The sequence below is a fragment of the Cetorhinus maximus genome, chromosome 19, assembly GCF_964194155.1.
Source record: "Cetorhinus maximus chromosome 19, sCetMax3.hap1.1, whole genome shotgun sequence".
Lineage (NCBI taxonomy): Eukaryota > Metazoa > Chordata > Chondrichthyes > Lamniformes > Cetorhinidae > Cetorhinus > Cetorhinus maximus.
The window spans coordinates 78,984,932-79,003,841 of NC_135897.1; the positions used below are offsets into that span (position 1 = coordinate 78,984,932).

The 18,910-nt window shown below is 43.3% G+C and overlaps 1 protein-coding gene across 2 annotated transcripts in view; it reads right to left on the reverse strand.

The window, feature by feature from the left end:
• Nucleotides 1-18,910, reverse strand: part of plod2 (procollagen-lysine, 2-oxoglutarate 5-dioxygenase 2) — a 146,994-nt gene that overhangs the window by 34,102 nt on the left and 93,982 nt on the right. For both annotated transcript variants that reach the window (XM_078564230.1, XM_078564229.1), the window contains exons 9-11: nt 4,248-4,373; nt 2,692-2,810; nt 1,439-1,543 (exon numbers count right to left, since the gene is read on the reverse strand). In XM_078564230.1, the coding sequence (XP_078420356.1) occupies nt 1,439-1,543; nt 2,692-2,810; nt 4,248-4,373 (350 nt within the window). The remainder of the gene's footprint in view (nt 1-1,438; nt 1,544-2,691; nt 2,811-4,247; nt 4,374-18,910) is intronic.

The following is an 18,910-nucleotide window of genomic DNA, read 5'->3' on the forward strand; positions in this document are numbered from 1 at the left end:
TCAGATACCCCTCATCCTTCTAAACTCCATCGAGTATAGACCCAGAGTCCTCAAACGTTCCTCATATATTAAGCCTTTCATTCCTGGGATCATTCTCGTGAACCTCCTCTGGACCCTCTCCAGGGCCAGAACATCCTTCTTGAGATACGGGGCCCAAAATTGCTCACAATATTCTAAATGTGGTCTGACCAGAACCTTGGGCTTTATAAATAGAGGCATAGAGTACAAAAGCAAGGAAGTTATAATAAATTTGCACAAAACACAAGTTTGCCATCCACTACGGTATCCAGTTGTGGACACAGCACCTAAGGAAGGATGTTAAGGCATCAGAGGTGGTGCAGAAAAGATTCACGAGAATGATTCCAGGGATGGGGAACTTCAGTTGCACAAATACATTGGAGAAGCTAGGGCTGTTCTCCCAGAAGAAGAGTAAATTAAGAGGAGATTTGATAGCGGTGTCCGGAACGATGAGGCGTCTAGACAGAATAGATTGTGAGGAAATATTTCCATGGGGTAAAAAGGTCACGAACCAGAGGACACTGATTTAAGGTGACCAGCAAATGAAGCAACAGTGGCTTGAAAAAAATCTTTTTTAAGCAATGAGTGGTTGGGATGTGGAATGCAATGCCTGGGAGTGTGGTGGAGGCAGATTCAATTAAGACCTTAAAAGAGAATTAGATAATTATCTGAAGAGAAAAACAATTGAAGGGTTATGGGGAAAGGATGGGGAAATGGGGTTAGGTGGAGTTGCTCTTATTGGGAGACAGTATGGATACAATGGGCCGAATGGCCTCCTCTGGGCTGCAACCGTTCTACGATTCTACTTCTGGCCCACAATTTCCTTCACGACAAGTGTGGCCTGATGAAAAATCTGTCGCTGCTCCCATGCTCAGGTCGTCAACTAAAATGGCAGATCGGGACCTGATGGTGCCCTTGGGCCTTGATCTCCATATTTAAACAGGACGCTGAACCTTTTAGTATCATACTCACCTGCTCAGATATTGGAACACAGTTAACATCGGGATACGACATGAAGGCAGTAGGATTGGAGAGCGCCAAGTGAATAATCTCATTCTAACTGCTTCCACCCACTTCCTGGCAGGGACTGGGGGATAGTGTTGGGGTGGGGGGGTGGTTAGGTAAATTAAAATCGGCTTCTTGGTATTTGATCACACTCAACTGATTATCGACAACACTTTTTTCCATAACTTATCACTACAGCCTACAGCTTCAGTACCATTTTTGACTCAAACATTCCTGGTTTGGGATCATAACTTCATGGAATTGGCTACAAAAAAAATGAAGACTTTTTAAATTAAGATTAGGATACTGCCTTGTTTCCATTCAGCAGGTTCATGAATAGAAAAAACACACGATTACTGCAGTGAATCAACTTTAAATCAGCACACAGCTAAACACTAATCTGTAAGCTCGTTACCTGTTCTGCTCAATTAAAAGCTTCAGTGTATCTGGATTCGTCAATACAACATCTGAATCAAGGTTGAAGTAATAATCGCATCCCGGATCTTGGCGACAGTAATCCCTGCATCGAGAAAAGGAGACGACGGTATGAGGACGGTAAAATTATACTTGGCTTGTAACCACAGAATGACCTACTTTAAAATCACTGTCTTTAGTAATGGAAATAATCACAAAGTTTCCTTTTTTCCATTGAGGACTTGCCAAAGTCATTCTGTCTATTTTGGCAGATTTAAAAAGAGAAAAGAAAATTTTACAAACTTCCAACAAAAAACCTTTCTGAAGGAAATTTGCTTGCCTGATGCTTTTTTGTACTTTCCTTTTTAAAAAAACGCGAATATTTTTATAACTTGCCAGTTGTTCAGCTCTCAAATCAGGCCATCTGCTAGACAGGAAATGGAGTGAAAATATTCTAAAGAGGCTCGGCCATTGAATTCAACACGATCTCCATGTTCCCGGTGTTTCTGGGGTTTTCCAGCTGCTGACAGGCACCCCCTACTTCCTTCCCGCCAAAAGTTATTCCCAGGTTATTCCAAGCGGCGGCCAATTAAGAGGCTGCTGATGGAACCAGAGTCCAACTGAGGATGGTGGCCCACCTATCAGAGGTGCTGGCCCAATCAGAGGACCAGCAGCTTGGAAAAAGCCACTGCTGGAGGCTGCAGGAAGAGGAGGAAGGCCACTAAACATGGAGGCACCCTCAAAAACCAGGCCCCAGAGGTACGGCGGAGGGCACCAGTGCCACTGGGGTCCACTCTGTGGGCCATGGCACAGGCATTAAGGAGGGACCCCCTAAACCCTCGAAACCTGCTGGCTGGTTGTTTACCCGACAGTTGTGCCATGCAGTGGATGTCATCAGTTCCCAGGCTGGTAAAATCCCAGGCTGGGGCAGGAGTGGCTGTTTATTAACCATTTAAGTGGTTTGTAATTGGCTGCCCGCCTCTGGCTGGCAGCTGGTCATGTCGCTGCCATCCCCTCCCGTGGTGGTGGGAAGACGTCAGGCTCCCCTCCCGATGCCTTCTGCTTCCATTTTACGATGCTTCCCGTCTCCCAGCCCACCTCCACAGGGCTGGTGAAATCTAGCCTAGCAAGTCAGGTACACTAAAATGTTTGGAATTTTTGAAGTATCAAGTTATTATCTGGAGCCAGGCAGATAATAACCTATCAACCATTCCACTTCAGCCACAGTTACAGTCTTTGAAAGCAGAAACTCACATCCCCATGTTCCTGGCATCTCCTTCGCTCAGAATTTCCTCAGGACCCACAAACTTCACTTGAAGTTCACCGTTGTGTTTCTCCCAGAACCTGTGCAGATGTTTTTCATGGTAAACCTCCTAGGGAAAAACAGAGTTTAAGAAACGGAATTAATAGTCCATATTTTACAGTCGACGGTGAACAAATGGTGCTCGTTAAACTGACAGCTGCCTTGAGGTTTCAAATGAGCTTTTGTGCAGAAACTCGAGGTAATTAGAGAGCCATTTCAGCGCAGAGCCCTCTGCAGTGGACCTGGGACCCATGTTAATAGGGTAAAGCAGCCAATCAGGCTGAAGAATTCTCACTGGCTGAAGGAATTTTGCCAGGCCCTCGGAGGGGGGTTTGGAGACGGTGGGGAGGAAAATGAAAAAAAAAAAATCATGTCTGACAGGAACGTTGACGTATTCCTGCCTCTTCCCGCGGGTGCTTTCTGTGCACTGAAGGTAACCTGGCCGGCAGTGGCAGAGCCGATGGAGGTTGTTAATGAAGCAGTTAGCAGGCTTTTTCTGAGGGCAATCGAATTTTACCACCCCCCCCCCTCGCCACATCCCCAGCTCATCAACTGACAGAGCAGGGTGCACAGCAAGAGGTCAGAGCACCAGGAAAATAACGTGCAATCTACAAGTTAAAAGTGCAAATCAATTAGCCCAAGATCATCCACATTTGCATGATTACCTCCTGGAGACCGAATCATGGGCAGCGTTGGCGGGGAAGAGGGAGTGGCTGCCGGTCCCACCAGCAGCTATGTGCCTCCATTTTGTCCCTCCCTCTCTCATTCCCTTACGCCTCAGCAGCACACTCACTGCAGCCACAACGAAGGCTGCCGGCCACCCTTGTAATCGCGCACACAGTGCGTCACCCTCCTGTTGTCTCGAATCGGATAGCTATTCTGGAAACGCCCTTTTAATTGGATGCCTCACAGAAGGTTGTATCGGCAGCCCAGCTACTGCTGTGATTGTGTATCAACCCCAAAATGGCCCTGCCATCTAGAGAAAATGTCTCGGGTGGGAAAATTCAGCCCGCAGAGTCTAAGTCTGGAAGTGCCAGGTGGAATATTTAATTAAATATGAAATCGTGTACCGACAGCTCTTCTCACTCTCATGTAGTTTAATGGCAAATCACTTGGTAAGGTACTGGTATAGCAAAGCTTGTGAAGGAGCAGACCAAATTACAAATCAGACAGCAACTTCCTGGTTTCTGTATTTTATTGGGCATGTGCAGATGCCGAAAACTGCTGAACAATTTACTCCATAATAAAGGCAAGCACCGATAGCTCATTGTTATTGTTACAGCAAAATCTGGTTAACTCAAAACCACTGTACACCAAATAGGGGAAAAATAAAATCTTATGGTTGGAAAGATAATTTTTCACATTTTATTACCTAATTATTAAAAGTAAGGAACTGTGGACTTAATCTAAACTATGGGCCATTTGAACTTTATTATAATTTCCATTTCATCTACAATGAGGAGTTAAGAGAATCAGGGGAGTGCACATCCATAAATGGAACACTTACTTTGTTGTGAATAAAGTAAGTAAGCTTGTCCCTTGGATAATCAAGGGTCAGAAGTCTTTCCAAAAACTCTGGAAGAAAAGGTGTTGGCCGTTCAATGAATATTCCGACAGTCACACTGGGATATTCCTAAAATACAAACAGAGTGAATCAAATTAGTTATTATAAAACCTCTTTTGCCAATCGTAAATTAAACTCAAGGCGTTTAGACAGAAAACAATCAAATCACTTTATATGACATCACTGGAGGATACTTTTAAACACATTGAATCTTTAATCGAACAGACATCATTCAGTTTTGCACCCTCCAAAATGGAATGAATTGCTTAATGAAAATTGAAACTTTCTATTAATATTTCTCTGGAATGTTGATGAAATAGACAGAACGTTTTCCTTTGCAGGATGCGCCTGTCTTGAATGGTTTATTTCAACCCTCACCCTTGGACAAAAATTTGTTCAAGAAATAACAGCGTCTCAAGGGCTTAGATTGTGCGACAATAAAGCAATGGTTTCTTCAAGATAATCTAGGTTAGCAACACAATACAGTTCAGAAAGACAGGAATATTTACATGCTGTCACACACACTGGGCAGAATCTTTCACTCTGAGGCAGGTGGGCATGCAGACGGTGAGGCCCATAAAACGCCATGGGTGCCTCTTCTGGCTCCTACCTCCCTTCTCCTGCCCCTCACCACAATTTTATGAGCAGTGGGGGAGGCTTCAAGCGCCCCTCTGCCCTTGTGCCAATTGAGGCCCTCAAGTGGTCCAATTAATTAGAGTAACATTGTGAAAATGCATTGTGAGCTTTAAACTAAAATTGAAGAACTGACAATGCTGCCCTAGAATGGGGCACAGACTGGTCAGAGGACACTCACTGTCCACATGGACTCATTCCCACCATCCCTCCTTTTCAAACCTACCAGATTCTTGTTCTCTCCCTTCACCATCAGATCCCAACCTCTTAATGATACTGCACCCTAGTCACTGCCTCAAAATGATACAAATCCCAAGAGCTCCAAATATTCCTACATTCCACAACCCCTTCCCCATTACTCAACCTTGGGACTCCCTCCTCAGTACCACTGCTCAAAAACTTCAAGATCCTGTATTATCCTTTTCACTATTCAAAGGCCAGAGAATCCCATTCACATTGCTCACATATCTTAGTACTTCACTTCTTGAGCTCCCCTTCTTGGTTCCACCAGACCTAAGGAGCACATGAATACGTTCCTCAAAGTTCCAAGACTTCGCTGCCAAAGGTTGTCCGTATTGATTTTCGGACAGACTTTGATTTAGATAGCCAGCCTTCCTGCCAGAAACAGGCAGCGACCTCATTAATATATTTAAATAGGGGTCACGTTGAAGTTAGGGTCCAAGGGAATTTTGGTGTCAACCAGTGCTACTTCTGCAACCTATTCACAATCCACGCGTTGTACTATACTAGATGTCGTCAATTTGCAGAACTACTTCGAAAGGGGTCATAAGCTGCGGTCAGGTAAAGCTGGAAGAGGTCAGTTAGCTCAGATGGTCAAGAGTGTTGTGTAGAATTAACAGCAACAGCATGGGTGCAATTCCCCCTGCTGGCTGAGGCAGTTCTCTTCACCTAGCTGCAAAGGCGCAATGGGGAAAGGTCGCTGTCTAAGACCTTTCTGCCACAGTGCACCGCAGGGCTGGGAATTGTACAGACCCCTCGGGCTGTACGGCTCACAATGAATGTATGCATTGAATACTAATTGTATTATAATTGTATTGAAGCACCTCAGAGTGCAACATGATGTATGTTGATAACTGCAATACCATTGCACTGTCTGTTTGTCTGTAATGACCATACTGAAATGATTGTAATATTCATTGATTGTATTGAAGCACCTCGTGATCCATGTGTAAAAGTTGAATCTGATTGCACTTTTTGTAATGGCGATTTAGAAATGTTTTGTAATGTTCTTCCAGGTATTTTATGAATAAAGTATATTTTTCAAAAAAAAAAGTTCTCTTCACCTTGCCCTATAGTGATATCATTGCATAGGCCATGATTAGCAACCCTTGGCAGACTGCAGTAAAGGGTGGGAGCAGAGAAACACCCTGTCCTGATCATTCATTGTAGGTGCCAAGCTATCCAGGCATCTGGGATCCTGCTTGCCTCTGGAATCATGAGCATGAGGAACTGAGAGTGCAGGGGCAGCAGCACACATCAATCTCCTTTGCATATGTTTGACTGTAAAATATGAGACCTTTGAAATCACTTACAGCTTGGACATACTCCAACCACCAAAGTCTACCATGGAAGCTGGAAACTGTTTTTATTCATTCTTTTTTGGGACTTTTAAGCCTTAAAGACTTCCCAAAGTTTAACTTCTTGTTAGTGTTGTTTGTAACATTGTTTAAATGATTTCAGCCCTCCACTCCACAGCCCTATTAAGGCACAGTGGGTTTGACCTTAGAACAGACACCCCACCCTCCTAAAGTGCATCAAGATAGGAAAATCAACCCTGCTGGTTTTAGCAACTTTGAACAAAAATCTTGTTAATAGAGTGAGTGAAGTTTGAGACACAACCAAAGCTGAATTAAAGATATGGCAAACTGTCTGCAGTATAAATTCCTAACCGAGAGGTCTCAGAGAAAAAGTCAATCAAGTTCAACGGATCAGTGGAGCATTTTAGGCATAGATTGGCGACATGCAGATGGTCACACTTGTCCAAGCTTCATTCCCCCCCAGATGCCAGTAGTTCATTCTGTGGACAGCTTCTATCTTAAAGTTAATTCAAATATTATCCCATGAGTTTACATCTGAGTAAGGGCAAAAATAAAACCCTTTTACAAAAATGTCTGGAATTTAAAACAAGGGGAAGTTTGGCTTCCATCAGCCACATCTTTACACAGTTCCATGATCTACAAGGCTGAGTTCAGCTGCATTATATCAAAGCAGTGAACACGATCCAAGACATTTAACAATGGGATTTCATTTGTCTGGACAAGAACAATTGCCATTTTTATTGGGTTAAACCGTACAGCTTTCCAGATACTGGTATACCGCTTTCCACATGAAGAAAAATATATGCACACTTCACATGGGTCAGAAAATCGTTTGTTTTACACTATAACGTGAGCTCGGCCAACCTTGCAGCAGTGAGCAATTTCTCTCACAAGCAACAGAAGCTGAAAACCAAAAGGCACCCATACGGCTTTGTCAACACATCCTCTAAGGACTGAACCTTTCCCCACTTAAAACTGTTCAAACTACTTTGCACAGATTTTGAGATAATATTCCTGGTGCATTTGCAATCTGTTTTAGTTGATTAACAGCTAATGTGAAATACTGTGCTGTGAGGGGGTCACTTCGCAAACCAGCTTGGAGGATTGAGAATCCCCTAGAATCCCCAAAGGAAGCACATCGTTCCACTCGCACATCTCAACGGTTCAGCCAAGCACATTCCAATGTTTTAGCTGCATTTCTTCACGCAGCGACACAGAACTGTCTTCATCTTATTCGAATGTACAATTCTCTAGACATTTGGCCTTGAATCTACTGCCTCAACCCCAGTGGGAATAACAATATTTTCACAATAATCGCTGGCTTTTAGCAGGTCTTCAGCACGGTCATATTCAGCAATGCTGCTGATAGACATCAACGGCAAACATATATTATGGTGCAGATATGTTAATGCTGATGCCAGCATGTTTTGCCCCTGGTTACAGGTTAGTGCGAGGACTTTCGGAACTTGGTACTTGTGTTGCGGGATCAGTGCAATGAGTTTTCTTCTTGCAGGGAATAAGAATGGCCACCACTCCCTCCCTCCCTTCCTGCACCCCCCCCACACCCCTTCCGTACCCCCACCCCCAAAGCCAGTGAAAACAGCCCTAATTATATGCAACCTGCCAGTTCTGAAGCTTGGGTCCAGCTTTACACTGCAGGCTTGCCAAAGGGGAGGCAGAGTGGAAAACACACCTAAGCTTCAAGGGTTGTTACTGCAAATAAAGAGAAAGTGGTTACATAAAGGCACAATTTTGGAGGTGGCAAAACATTGCAAGTGTAGGAAAAGGAGTCGGTAGCCAAATGGTGGGAGTGGCAAAGGGCCCAAACCCCATTTGATAGACAGTGAGGTACGCGTGCTGCTTGACATTCAGGGCCAGCCTATTTAGTGTTTTGCAATGCCAGAGCTAATATTATGTTCATTATCCATGAGTCCTGGAAACAGATAAAGTACGAGCTAAAAGCAAAATACTGCGGATGCTGGAAATCTGAAACAAAAACAGAAAATGCAGGAAAAACTCAGGCAGCATCTGTGGAGAGAGAAACAGAGTTAATGTTTCGAGTCCGTATGACCCTTCTTCAGAGCTGAAGAGAAGTGGAAATGTGATATGGAATGGAAATGTAGTGTTTAAGGGGGGTGGAGCACTTGAAGCTGGGTAGAAGGCCAGTGATAGATGGGGACAAAGGAGAGATTGACAAGGATGTCATGAACTAAAGGACAAAGGGAGTGTTACTGGTAGTGGTAAGGGCTAAAAAAGGTGCTGATAGTGGCATTAAGGTGAGAAAGCAGAATGTGATAATAGCAGAACAAGGGTAGCATTGTGTGAAAGAATAACATGGAACAACTAACACAGGCCCTTTTGGAGATAGGGTAGGGGGAGGGAGGCAGTGGTGGGGAAAAAAGGATAGAAAATGGGATAGAAGTGGGGATAACAAAGCGGAAAAAAGAACGAGCTTCTTTTTGACAATGCTGGTCACCTCCTCTGGATGTGTCAATGAACTTTATAATTCAATGATCATCTTTATTGCGGAAAATAAAAGCTTGTGGTGTAGGGGTAACATATTGGAATGGACAGAAGATTGGCTAGCTAACAGGAAGCAGAGAATTGGCATTAATGGGTCTTTTTCTGCTTGGCAGAGTGTGATGAGTGGTGTGCCACAGGGATCAGCGCTGGGGCTTCAACTTTTTACAGTTTATATAAAAGGCTTGGGTGAAGGGACCGAAGGAATGGTAGCTAATTTTACTGATGACACAAAGATAGGTAGGAAAATAAATTGTGAAGAGGACAAAAGGAGGCTACAAAGTGACATAGATAGGTTAAGTGAGTGGGCAAGGATCAGGTAAATGGAGCATATTGTGGGAAAACGTGAAATTGTTCATTTTGGCAGGAAGAATAAAAAGAGAAGCTTATTATCTAAATAATGAGAGATTGCAGAGCTCTGAGATTCAGAGGGGTCTGCGTGTCCTGGTGCATAAATCGCAAAAGGCTTGTATGTAGGTACAGCAAGTGATTAGGAAAACTAATAGAATGTTATCATTTATTGTGAGGGGAATTGATTACAAAAGTAGGGAGGTTATGCTTCAGTTATACAGGGCATTGGTGAGACCACATCTGGAGTATTGTGTACAGTACTGGTCTCCTTATTTAAAGGAAAGATGTAAACGCGATGGAAGCAGTTCAGAGAGGGTTTACTAGACTAACACCAGGAATGGGCGGGTTGTCTTAGGAGGAAAGGCTGGACAGGTTAGGTTTGTATTCACTGGAATTTAGAAGAGTAAGGGGAAAACATGATTGAAACCTTTAAGCTCCTGAGGGGTCTTGACAGGGTGGATGTGGAGAGGATGTTTCCTGTAGCAGAAAAATCTCAAACTAGGGGTTACTGTTTGAAAATCAGGGGTCACTCATTTAAGACAGAGATGAGAAGAAATTTTTTCCCTAAGGGGGTTGTAAGTCTTTGGGAATCTGTTCCTCAAAAAGCAGTGGAAGCAGAGTCTTTGAATATTTTTAAGCAGAGCTGGATAGATTCTTGATTAACAAGGGGGTGAAAGGTTATGGGGGTAGGCAGAAATGTGGGGTTGTAGTTTACAATCAGATCAGCCATGATCTCATTGAATGGTGGTGCAGGCTCGAGGGGCTGAGTGGCCTACTCCTGCTCCTTGTTCATATCTTATGTACTGCAGTCACCACTGCGACATAGGTGAGTGTGAAAGATGGCAGACCTTAAGGCCACTGTCAAGGTATGGCTATAAAACAGTTTACATACCATGAATATGCCAAAAATATGCTTGGAAATCTGCAGTACATTTATTGTTAATCCCTGCCAAGGGCTCAGGCAATCTATCTTTCCTTACCCTACATATCTTTAACTCCAGCATAACACACATTCAAGCTGAGACTTAGAATCAAAACCTTTGGCATACTAACACCTTAAAAGCACTCCACACCATAAATGACTATAATACAACCTAGTAACCTGAGAATACTGCATGAGTTGGCATGGTAGATGTATGGGCAAAGGGTGGTGGGTGGGGTGCACAAGTTGGCACTAAGTTGGCATAGGGCCTATAAAGGGCTGTGAGGATGAGTCAGGGGCATAGGTTGGGATGGAGGATGTGGAGGGCCATGAGGGATGGGTGGGGACCATAGGGTGACATCTGTTTGCATGGATGTGGCATGGGGAGTGAGAACAGTTTTATGTTTTTTTTTATTGAACTTCAATACAGTGCCGGAGCAAAGGCTACTATTCTCATTTTCCCCATTCACTTGCACAGGCACGACTATAGCCCTATACACAGCCGTACAAACTAGACATGCAGTATTGTGCAATTTAACTTTTATATTCCATTTTACAATGGTGTTATAAACCTGATTTCTAAGAGTTGTTGCTATCATTTCAGTGACCTAGAAAAGCAGATGAACAGCACTGCCACTGATCAAGGATAAGATAGCGCCTTGTGGCATTTTGTGCCTCTCGCGCTAAAGTTTGCAAGCTTCAGAATAGCCAAACACATCTGCAGTAAGTGTCTGCAGCTGGAGGAGCTTCGGCTTAGGGTCATTGAGCTGGAGGCCGAGCTGCAGGCACTGCAACACATCAGGGAGGGGGAGAGTTACCTGGGCACTTTGTTCGAGGATAGGGCTGTCTGATTTGGTCCATGGTCAGGGGCAGGAGGGTGCGACTGTGAGTGAGGTAGCTAGGGAGATTGAGAAAGTAGAAGTGGAGGAGCCTCAGCCCTTGCAATTATCCAAAAGGGTTCAAGGTTCTTGAGCCTGTATGGACAAAAACGGTGGATGAGCAAATTGACCGTGGCACCGCGGTACAGGGATGTAGTTATAATAGGGGATAGTGTAGCGGGGATAGACACAGTTCTTTGAAGCCGAGAGTGAGAGTCTGGAACGCTGTGTAGCCTGCCAGCTCTGGGCTGAAGAGGAACTTGCAGCGGGAGGGGAGGAGAGTATTGCCATGGTCCACGTAGGTACCAATGACATAGGTAGGACTAGGAAGGAGGTTCTGCATAGGGAGTATGAGCAGCTAAGGGTTAAAGTAAAAAGCAGAGCCTCAAAGGTAATAATATCTGGATTATTACCTGAGCCACCAGCAAACTTGAGTAGGGTAAATAAGATCAGAGAGTGAATCATGCTAGGATTAGTGTTCTGGCAAGTCATATAACTAGGGCGGCAGAGAGGGCTTTAAACTAAATAGTGGGCGCGAGGGATCAAGTGAGGGAAGATGTGATAAATTAAAGGGAGGGGACAGGACAAGAGAGCAAGGTACTAATAAGGTATTTGATCAATAAAGCACGGCAGGAAGAGTGTACAAACTTAAGAGTGCACCAGCAGATAAGACTAGAGGTTGCAAAAATAATAAAAATACAGAACTAAAGGCACCATCTGAATACACACAGCATTCGCAACAGGTTTATGAACTGATGGCACAAACGGGAGTAAATAGGTGCCTGTATTATCTAATTGCCATTACAGAAACATAGCTGCAGGGCGACCAAGGGTATTCAACATTTAGGAAGGAAAAGCAAAAAGGAAAAGGAGGTGGGGTAGTGCTAGATGAGATTAGTACATTAATGACAGAAAATCTTAGCTTGGAAGATCAAGGTGTAGAATCAGTTTGGATAGAGCTAAGAAACAGCAAGGGCTGCAATGATTGAAAGTTGTTGTTTATAGGCCACCAAACAGTAGTGGTAATGTAGGACATGATATAAATCAGGAAATTAGAGGTGGATGTAACAAGGCTAATACAGTAATCATGGGAGACTTTAACCTACATAAACTGGGTAAACCGAATTAGCACTAATGCCTTGGAGGGCGAATTCCCAGAATGCATATGAGATGGTTTTCTAGAACAGTACGTTGAGAACCGACCGGAGAACGGGTTATTTTAGATCTAGTAGTGTACAATGAGAAAGGGTTAATTAAAAATTTCATTGTAAAGGAACCCCTAGGGAAGAGTGACCATAATATGGTAGAATTTTACATTAAGTCTGAAAGTGATGTAGTTCAATCTGAAACCAGAGTCCTGTATCAAAACAAAGGAAAGCATGAAGGTATGAGGGGCAAATTGGCTGTGGTAGATTGACAAAGTACATTAAAAGGTATGACGGTAGACAGGCAATGGTGAGCATTTAAAGAATTAATACATGGTTCACAACAAATTTACATTCCTTTGAGGCACAAAAACCCAGCAGGAAAAGTGATCCAACTGTATCTAACAAGAGAATATAAAGATTGTATTAGATCAAAAGGAAGAGTCTTATAAATTTGCCAAAAAAGTTATAAGCCTGAGGATTGGGAGCATTTTAGAATTCAGCAAAGGAGGACCAAAAAACTGATGATGAAGAGAAAATAGAATCTGAAAGTAAACTAGCGAGAAACATAAAAAGGATTGTAAAAGCTTCTATAGGTATGTAAAAAGGGAAATATTAGCAAAGTCAAATGTGGGCTGACTACAGGCAGAGACAGGAGAATTTATAATGGGGAATACGCAAATGGCAGAGAAACTAAACAAATACTTTGTGTCTGTCTTCACAGAGGAAGATACAAAAAACCTCCCGGAATAGAGAACCAAGGGACAAGCGAGAATTAGGGGCTGAATAAAAGGCACTGGAGAAATTAATGGGACTGTAAGTTGATAAAATCCCCTGGGCCTCATGGTCTACACCCAAAGTGTTGAAAGAGGTGGCTGAAGAGATAGTGGATGTGTTAGTGATCATCTTCTAAAATTCTATAGATTCTGGAACAGTTCCTGCCGATTGGAAGGTAGCAAATGTAAGCCCACCATTTAAGAAAAGAGGGAGAGAGAAAACAGGGAACTACAGACCTCAGTAGCAGGGAAAATGCTAGAATCTATTATAAAGGATGTGATAACTGGACACTTCGGAAATAATGGTAGGATTGGGCTGAGTCAACATGGATTTATGAAGGGGAAATGATGTTTGGCAAACCTGTTAGTGTTTTTTGGAGGATGTAACTAGCAGAATAGAGAAGAGAGCCAGCAGGTGTGACACATTTCAATTCTTTCCATAAAGGTCCCACGCAGGTTAGTAAGCAAAATTAGAGCACGTGGGATTGGGGGTAATATCCTGGCATGGATTGAGAATTGGCAAACGGACAGAAAACAGTAGGAATAAACGGGTCAATCTCAGGTTGGCAGGCTGTTATCCCAATGATCAGTGCTTAGGCCCCAGCTATTCACAATCTATATCAATGATTTGGATCTGGGGACCAAATGTAATATTTCCAAGTTTGCTGATGACGTAGGCCAGCATTTTACATTCGGCGTGTGTGGGGGGGCGGGTCCGATACGCCGGAATGTAAAATGATGCGCGATGATGTCGGGCATGCGCCCCGACGTTATCGCGCTGTCTCGCGATGTTTCGTTCGGGGGGAGGGGGCGCCGGAGTTGGCTGCTTGCCTGCTGATAATTAAAAGGCCTATTAAGGAACTAACCAATTTCAAATTTACACTGTGCGTCCAACCTAACGGCTGGCGGGGCAGGCGAAAAGACTAAGTGGCCTTTACGTTTTTTTAGGAAACCTCATCCATGAGCGGAATGAGGTCTCCGGAAGCTTTTACAAATTGAATAAAGACCTTTTTTTTGAAAAATAAAAACATATCACATGAGGGGATATGTTTCAATAAGTTTTTATTGCATTTATTTATTTTTTTCAAAAGTGTTTCAATCTCCCTCAGGGACATCGAAGCGCTTTTATGCGCATGCGCCGAAAGAGCGTTGGGCCCAACTCTCCCTCCTCCCCCCCCCGCCCGCACAAGTCGTGCTCACCGCTCGTGTATTATGCTGGGCGGGCCTTAATTGGCCCACCTGGGTAAAATGGCGGTGCGGAACCGATCACGGGTGGCAGTCGGCTCCGTGACTGGCCCCTGCCTGCCCGATGCAGGAGAAATTCAGGCCATAAAAAGTGAATTGTGAAGGGGATGCAAAGAGGCTTCAAGGGGATTTAGACAGGCTAAAATGAGTGGGCAAGAACATGGCAGATGGAATATAATGTGGGACAATGTGAAGTTATCCACTTTGGGAGGAAGAAACAGGAATGCAGAGCATTTCTTAAATGATGAGAGATTGGGGAGTGTTGATGTCCAAAGGGACCTGGATGTCCTTGTTCATGAATCACTGAAAGCTAACATGCAGGTGCAGCAAGCAATTAGGAAGCTAAAAGGTATGGTGATCTTAATTGCAGGAGGATATTTACTCCTGTAAAGAAGTCTTGTTGCAATTATATAGAGCCTTGGTGAGGCCGCACCTGGAGTATTGTGTAGAGTTCTGGTCTCCTTACCCAATGAAGAATATACTTGCAATAGAGGGAGTGCAGCAGACTGATTCCTGGGATGGCAGGATTGTCCTATGAAGAGAGATTGAGGAGACTGGGTCTGTATTCTCTAGAATTTAGAAGAATGAGGGGTGATCTCATTGAAACAAAATTCTTACAGGGCTCAACAGAGTGGATGTAGGAAGGATGTTTGACCTGTCTGGGGAGTCTAGAACCAGGGCACATAGGCTCAGAATAAGGGGTTGGCCATTTAGGACTGAGATGAGGGGGACTTTCTTTACTCAAAGTGATGAATATTTGGAATTTTCTACCTCACAGGGCTGTGGAGGCTCAGTCATTGAGTATGTTCAAAACATCGGTCGATAGATTTCTAGATATTAAAGACATTGAGGAACACGGGGATAGTGTGGGAAAATGGGATTGAGGTAGAAGATCAGCCACGATCTAGTTAATTAACGGAGAAGGCTCAAGGGGCTGAATGGACTACTCCTGCCCTTATTTCTTACATTCCGATGTAAGTGGTTAAGCACGTTGTCAGCTGCAAAAGAATGGTGGCGATTGGAGGGTAAGAGAAGCAGTTGGGATTAGAAAGTAGAGCTCACAGCACAAAGTCAACCAGTCTCATTCAGACAATGTTTATACTATCCGAAATTTTTATTTTAATCATCTTTGTTCAAATGGAATGGATAACCTTGTGTTGTTTGTGGCATCATTTATATCATGGTCTAGCCAATAACCCCCACTACAAATAGGTGCAATTGAATCACCAAAAGCTCAGCATGTCCTTGCAGCTTCCAAAAAGCAGCCAAGTGCCTCCTAGCAGGAGTAAAAGCAGAGGTGTAGGTGTAGGTTGTTTCGCCACCTTCGTCTATGAAGAAATGGTAGTGGGCGTACAATTTAAATGCGCATGTTTACTTACTCTCCACTCCAGTTGTCTTTGAGTTTCCTCAAGGGACTCCGAAATGCACTAACAATGAACGACGTAAATATTATCAACTTTCTCCTCTCAAGGGGCAACTCCTTGAGTGGCCTAGTTGTTGATTACAGGTAATTTCTTAAAATTCAAAACACAATGAATGCCTACAACGAATGTACTATTCCCATTCCCAATTTGCTGCCTAGCATCAAAGCAATTGAATTTAAAAGCTAGCTTAAAAAAAAAACAAATCTACTGTGGCTGCTTTTTTTATGGGAGCTAGCAAAGGTCCAGTTTCTACCTTGGATGAAGTTTAACAATGTCAAGTTCATATTTGCACTTTTTAGCAGAGGAACAATTAAATAGAACAAGCATCCACACTATTGCACATGTTATATACATTAGCTGTTCACTGCAAAGTAAAAATATAACATTGGAACTGTCTCTAACATATGGAGCTGTAGTTAGGTTTTATACTTCTTTGCTGGAATGACAATAGAGCTCAAGTTTTTATCAATGTTTTACAAATAGCATCATCTACATTACAAACCTACCAACTGTTTTTCCAATTCTCCCATCTTTAGTAGATACTTACTGGTATTTACACCTATCCCCTGGAATCAACTAACTTCAAACTTCTAACAGATGGATTTGGCAGAATACCCAACGTGCAGATTAAAAAGCAATTGCCTTCAAGCATTCAAAATCATATGCTATACTCACTCCAAAATAACAGACTATCTTAAATCAGAAGTTTCTCTGATTTCCCCATTTAAAAAACATTTTTGTAGTCTGCTTATATAAGCTACAGTAACAGTTAGGTACTGTAATTTTAGTCATAATTTCTGACTCTTAGTTTCCGAGTCACTTGCTAGGCTATTTCAGAGAGTAGTTAAGAGCCAAGCATGTTAGCCAGGGGTCATTTATAGGGCTGAAAGTGTAAGGATAGTAGGTTCACTTCACCAAAAGGGCATGAATGAATCAGATGGGATTTTTAGTGACAATCTAACAGCTTTATAATCTGTAGAAATGTTAGAAAGAATGGAAAAGTAAAAATTATTTAAATGGAGAGCGACTACAGAACGCTGCGGTACAGAGGGATCGGGATGTCCTCGTATTTGAAACGCAACAAGTTACGATGCAGATACAGCAAGTGATTAGGATGGCAAGTGAAACGTTAGCCTTTATTGCAGAGGGCCTAAAAGTAGGATGACTTGCTGAACTGTACATGGGGTTGGTGAAACCCCACCTACACTAGTGCGTATAGTTTTGGCCTTATTTAAGGAGGGATACACTTGCATTCAAGGCAATTTAAAGAAGGTTCACCAGGTGGATTCCTGGAACGAAGGGACTGTCTTATGACAATGGTCAAGAGCTCTGAAGAAGAGTCCTACAGACTCGAAACTTAAAACTCTGTTTCGCTCTCCACAGATGCTGCCAGGCCTGCTAAGTTTTTCCAGCATTTTCTGTTTTTATTTCAGACCATGCAGCTTATTCCTGCTCCTATTTCTGATGTTCTTATAGGTGAAAGTGCATTTTTTTTTCTGGTACTAGCTTTTGATTCCTAGATATAAAAAAAAAATCAAATTCTTCAATTGACACGGTGGGATTTGAACGCATAATGGCAGGGTGGGGGGGTGCGATGGGCACATTTTCCCAGCACGTCACAAGCAGGTTTGGAAGTGAGGGTGGAAAATTAGGAAAGAAATGCCAGATTTGCTTACCGATGTGCTCTCAGCTCCTCACACTTATGCCACAGGGAGGCTTCAGAGCAGTCATGGCGACCCGCTCGTCAGCAGCAGGAAGCCAATTAAGGTAATTATGGAGGCAACTTGTGGGCACTTCTGGAATTTTGCTGACAGAGCATGGGACCCCCCCCCCCCCGCGTACCTGCAGTCTGTATACTCACAGGAGGCGGGAACAGAGTGGGAGGGCAGAAGGCCATGAGATTCATATGCAGTGATTGCTTTAAAGGGCAAAATCGACAATCGTCAGGACATCCGCAGGCCTGTCGCTTGCTGGCGGATCTACCATATAGCGCTGGGGGTAGGGAATTGGCTGCTGGTTCCAACATGCGTTATGGTGCCTCCATCTTGTGCAGTCCTCTCGTTCAGCATTCACTTTAGCAGCACATGGTGCTCAGTGTGTCTGCTGGCCACCTTTCACTTCAGATGTTCTGACTGACCCCCGCGCATCCACAGGCCGCCCACTCTCCCGAATCAAACAGCGCTCTTGGAGGCAGCTTCTTAACTGGCTTCCTCTGGGAAAATTGTACCCATTGTTCCACCGGACACATATCCAGTTTTGCGATTCGGAAACCAACCTGACGTCAGGCTCAAAACTTAAAACGGGAAAATTCAGCCCATCGGATTATTAGCCCAGTAACATAACCACTACATGGCAGTACCCAATCATCACACGGAATAGTCATTTTCACAAGCGACATATACTGTGCACACAGAAAATAAGCGTCATTTATAGACTCAGGGGACAGATGCTGGATCAGATCCCACATTACTAACTCAATTCATCATCCTCTCGTTTTGGCTTCTAATTAGCAGACAGCAGCATAAATCATCCAGCGCTAAAACCGAGATTGACAGATTTTTGTTACTTAAGGGTATTAAGGGTTAAAGGATTAAGGTGTGTAGGTGAATTTAAGATATAGCTCAGTCATTGATGTAAGTGAACGGCGTAGAGGCATTGAATGGCCTATCCCTGTTCCTAGCTTTGAGAAATGGTCCATTTTACACCCATTTATATGGTTCAGTGTAACAATAATTATGCTATCCATGTTGTCCAATCCCTTTGCATGTAACCCTTTGGGGCTTTGGTTAAGCATTACATCCATACAGGACTGACATTTTTCATTTTTTTGGTGCCTTTAAATAATCTGACATAATAAATGTGCAAAAAAGGCACCATAAATGCTCGGTGTCCATCCTCATTGTTAAAGGAAACATTGGAGCACTCAAACTATATTTTCACATCCTGCTGCTTAATAGTTGGGAATTGCTATTAAAATTTGTTTTAATCCAAGCTGGAAGTTTAGTTATTTTTGTCCAGTCATGCCACTATCTTTGTCCGTCCTACTATAAATGCGATTGAAAAAAATCCTCACACAGGCTATGATCTTCTTGAGGCTGTTTTGTCAAATTATTTCTCAGATTTAACGTTTGTTAAATTGCATATTGCTGTACT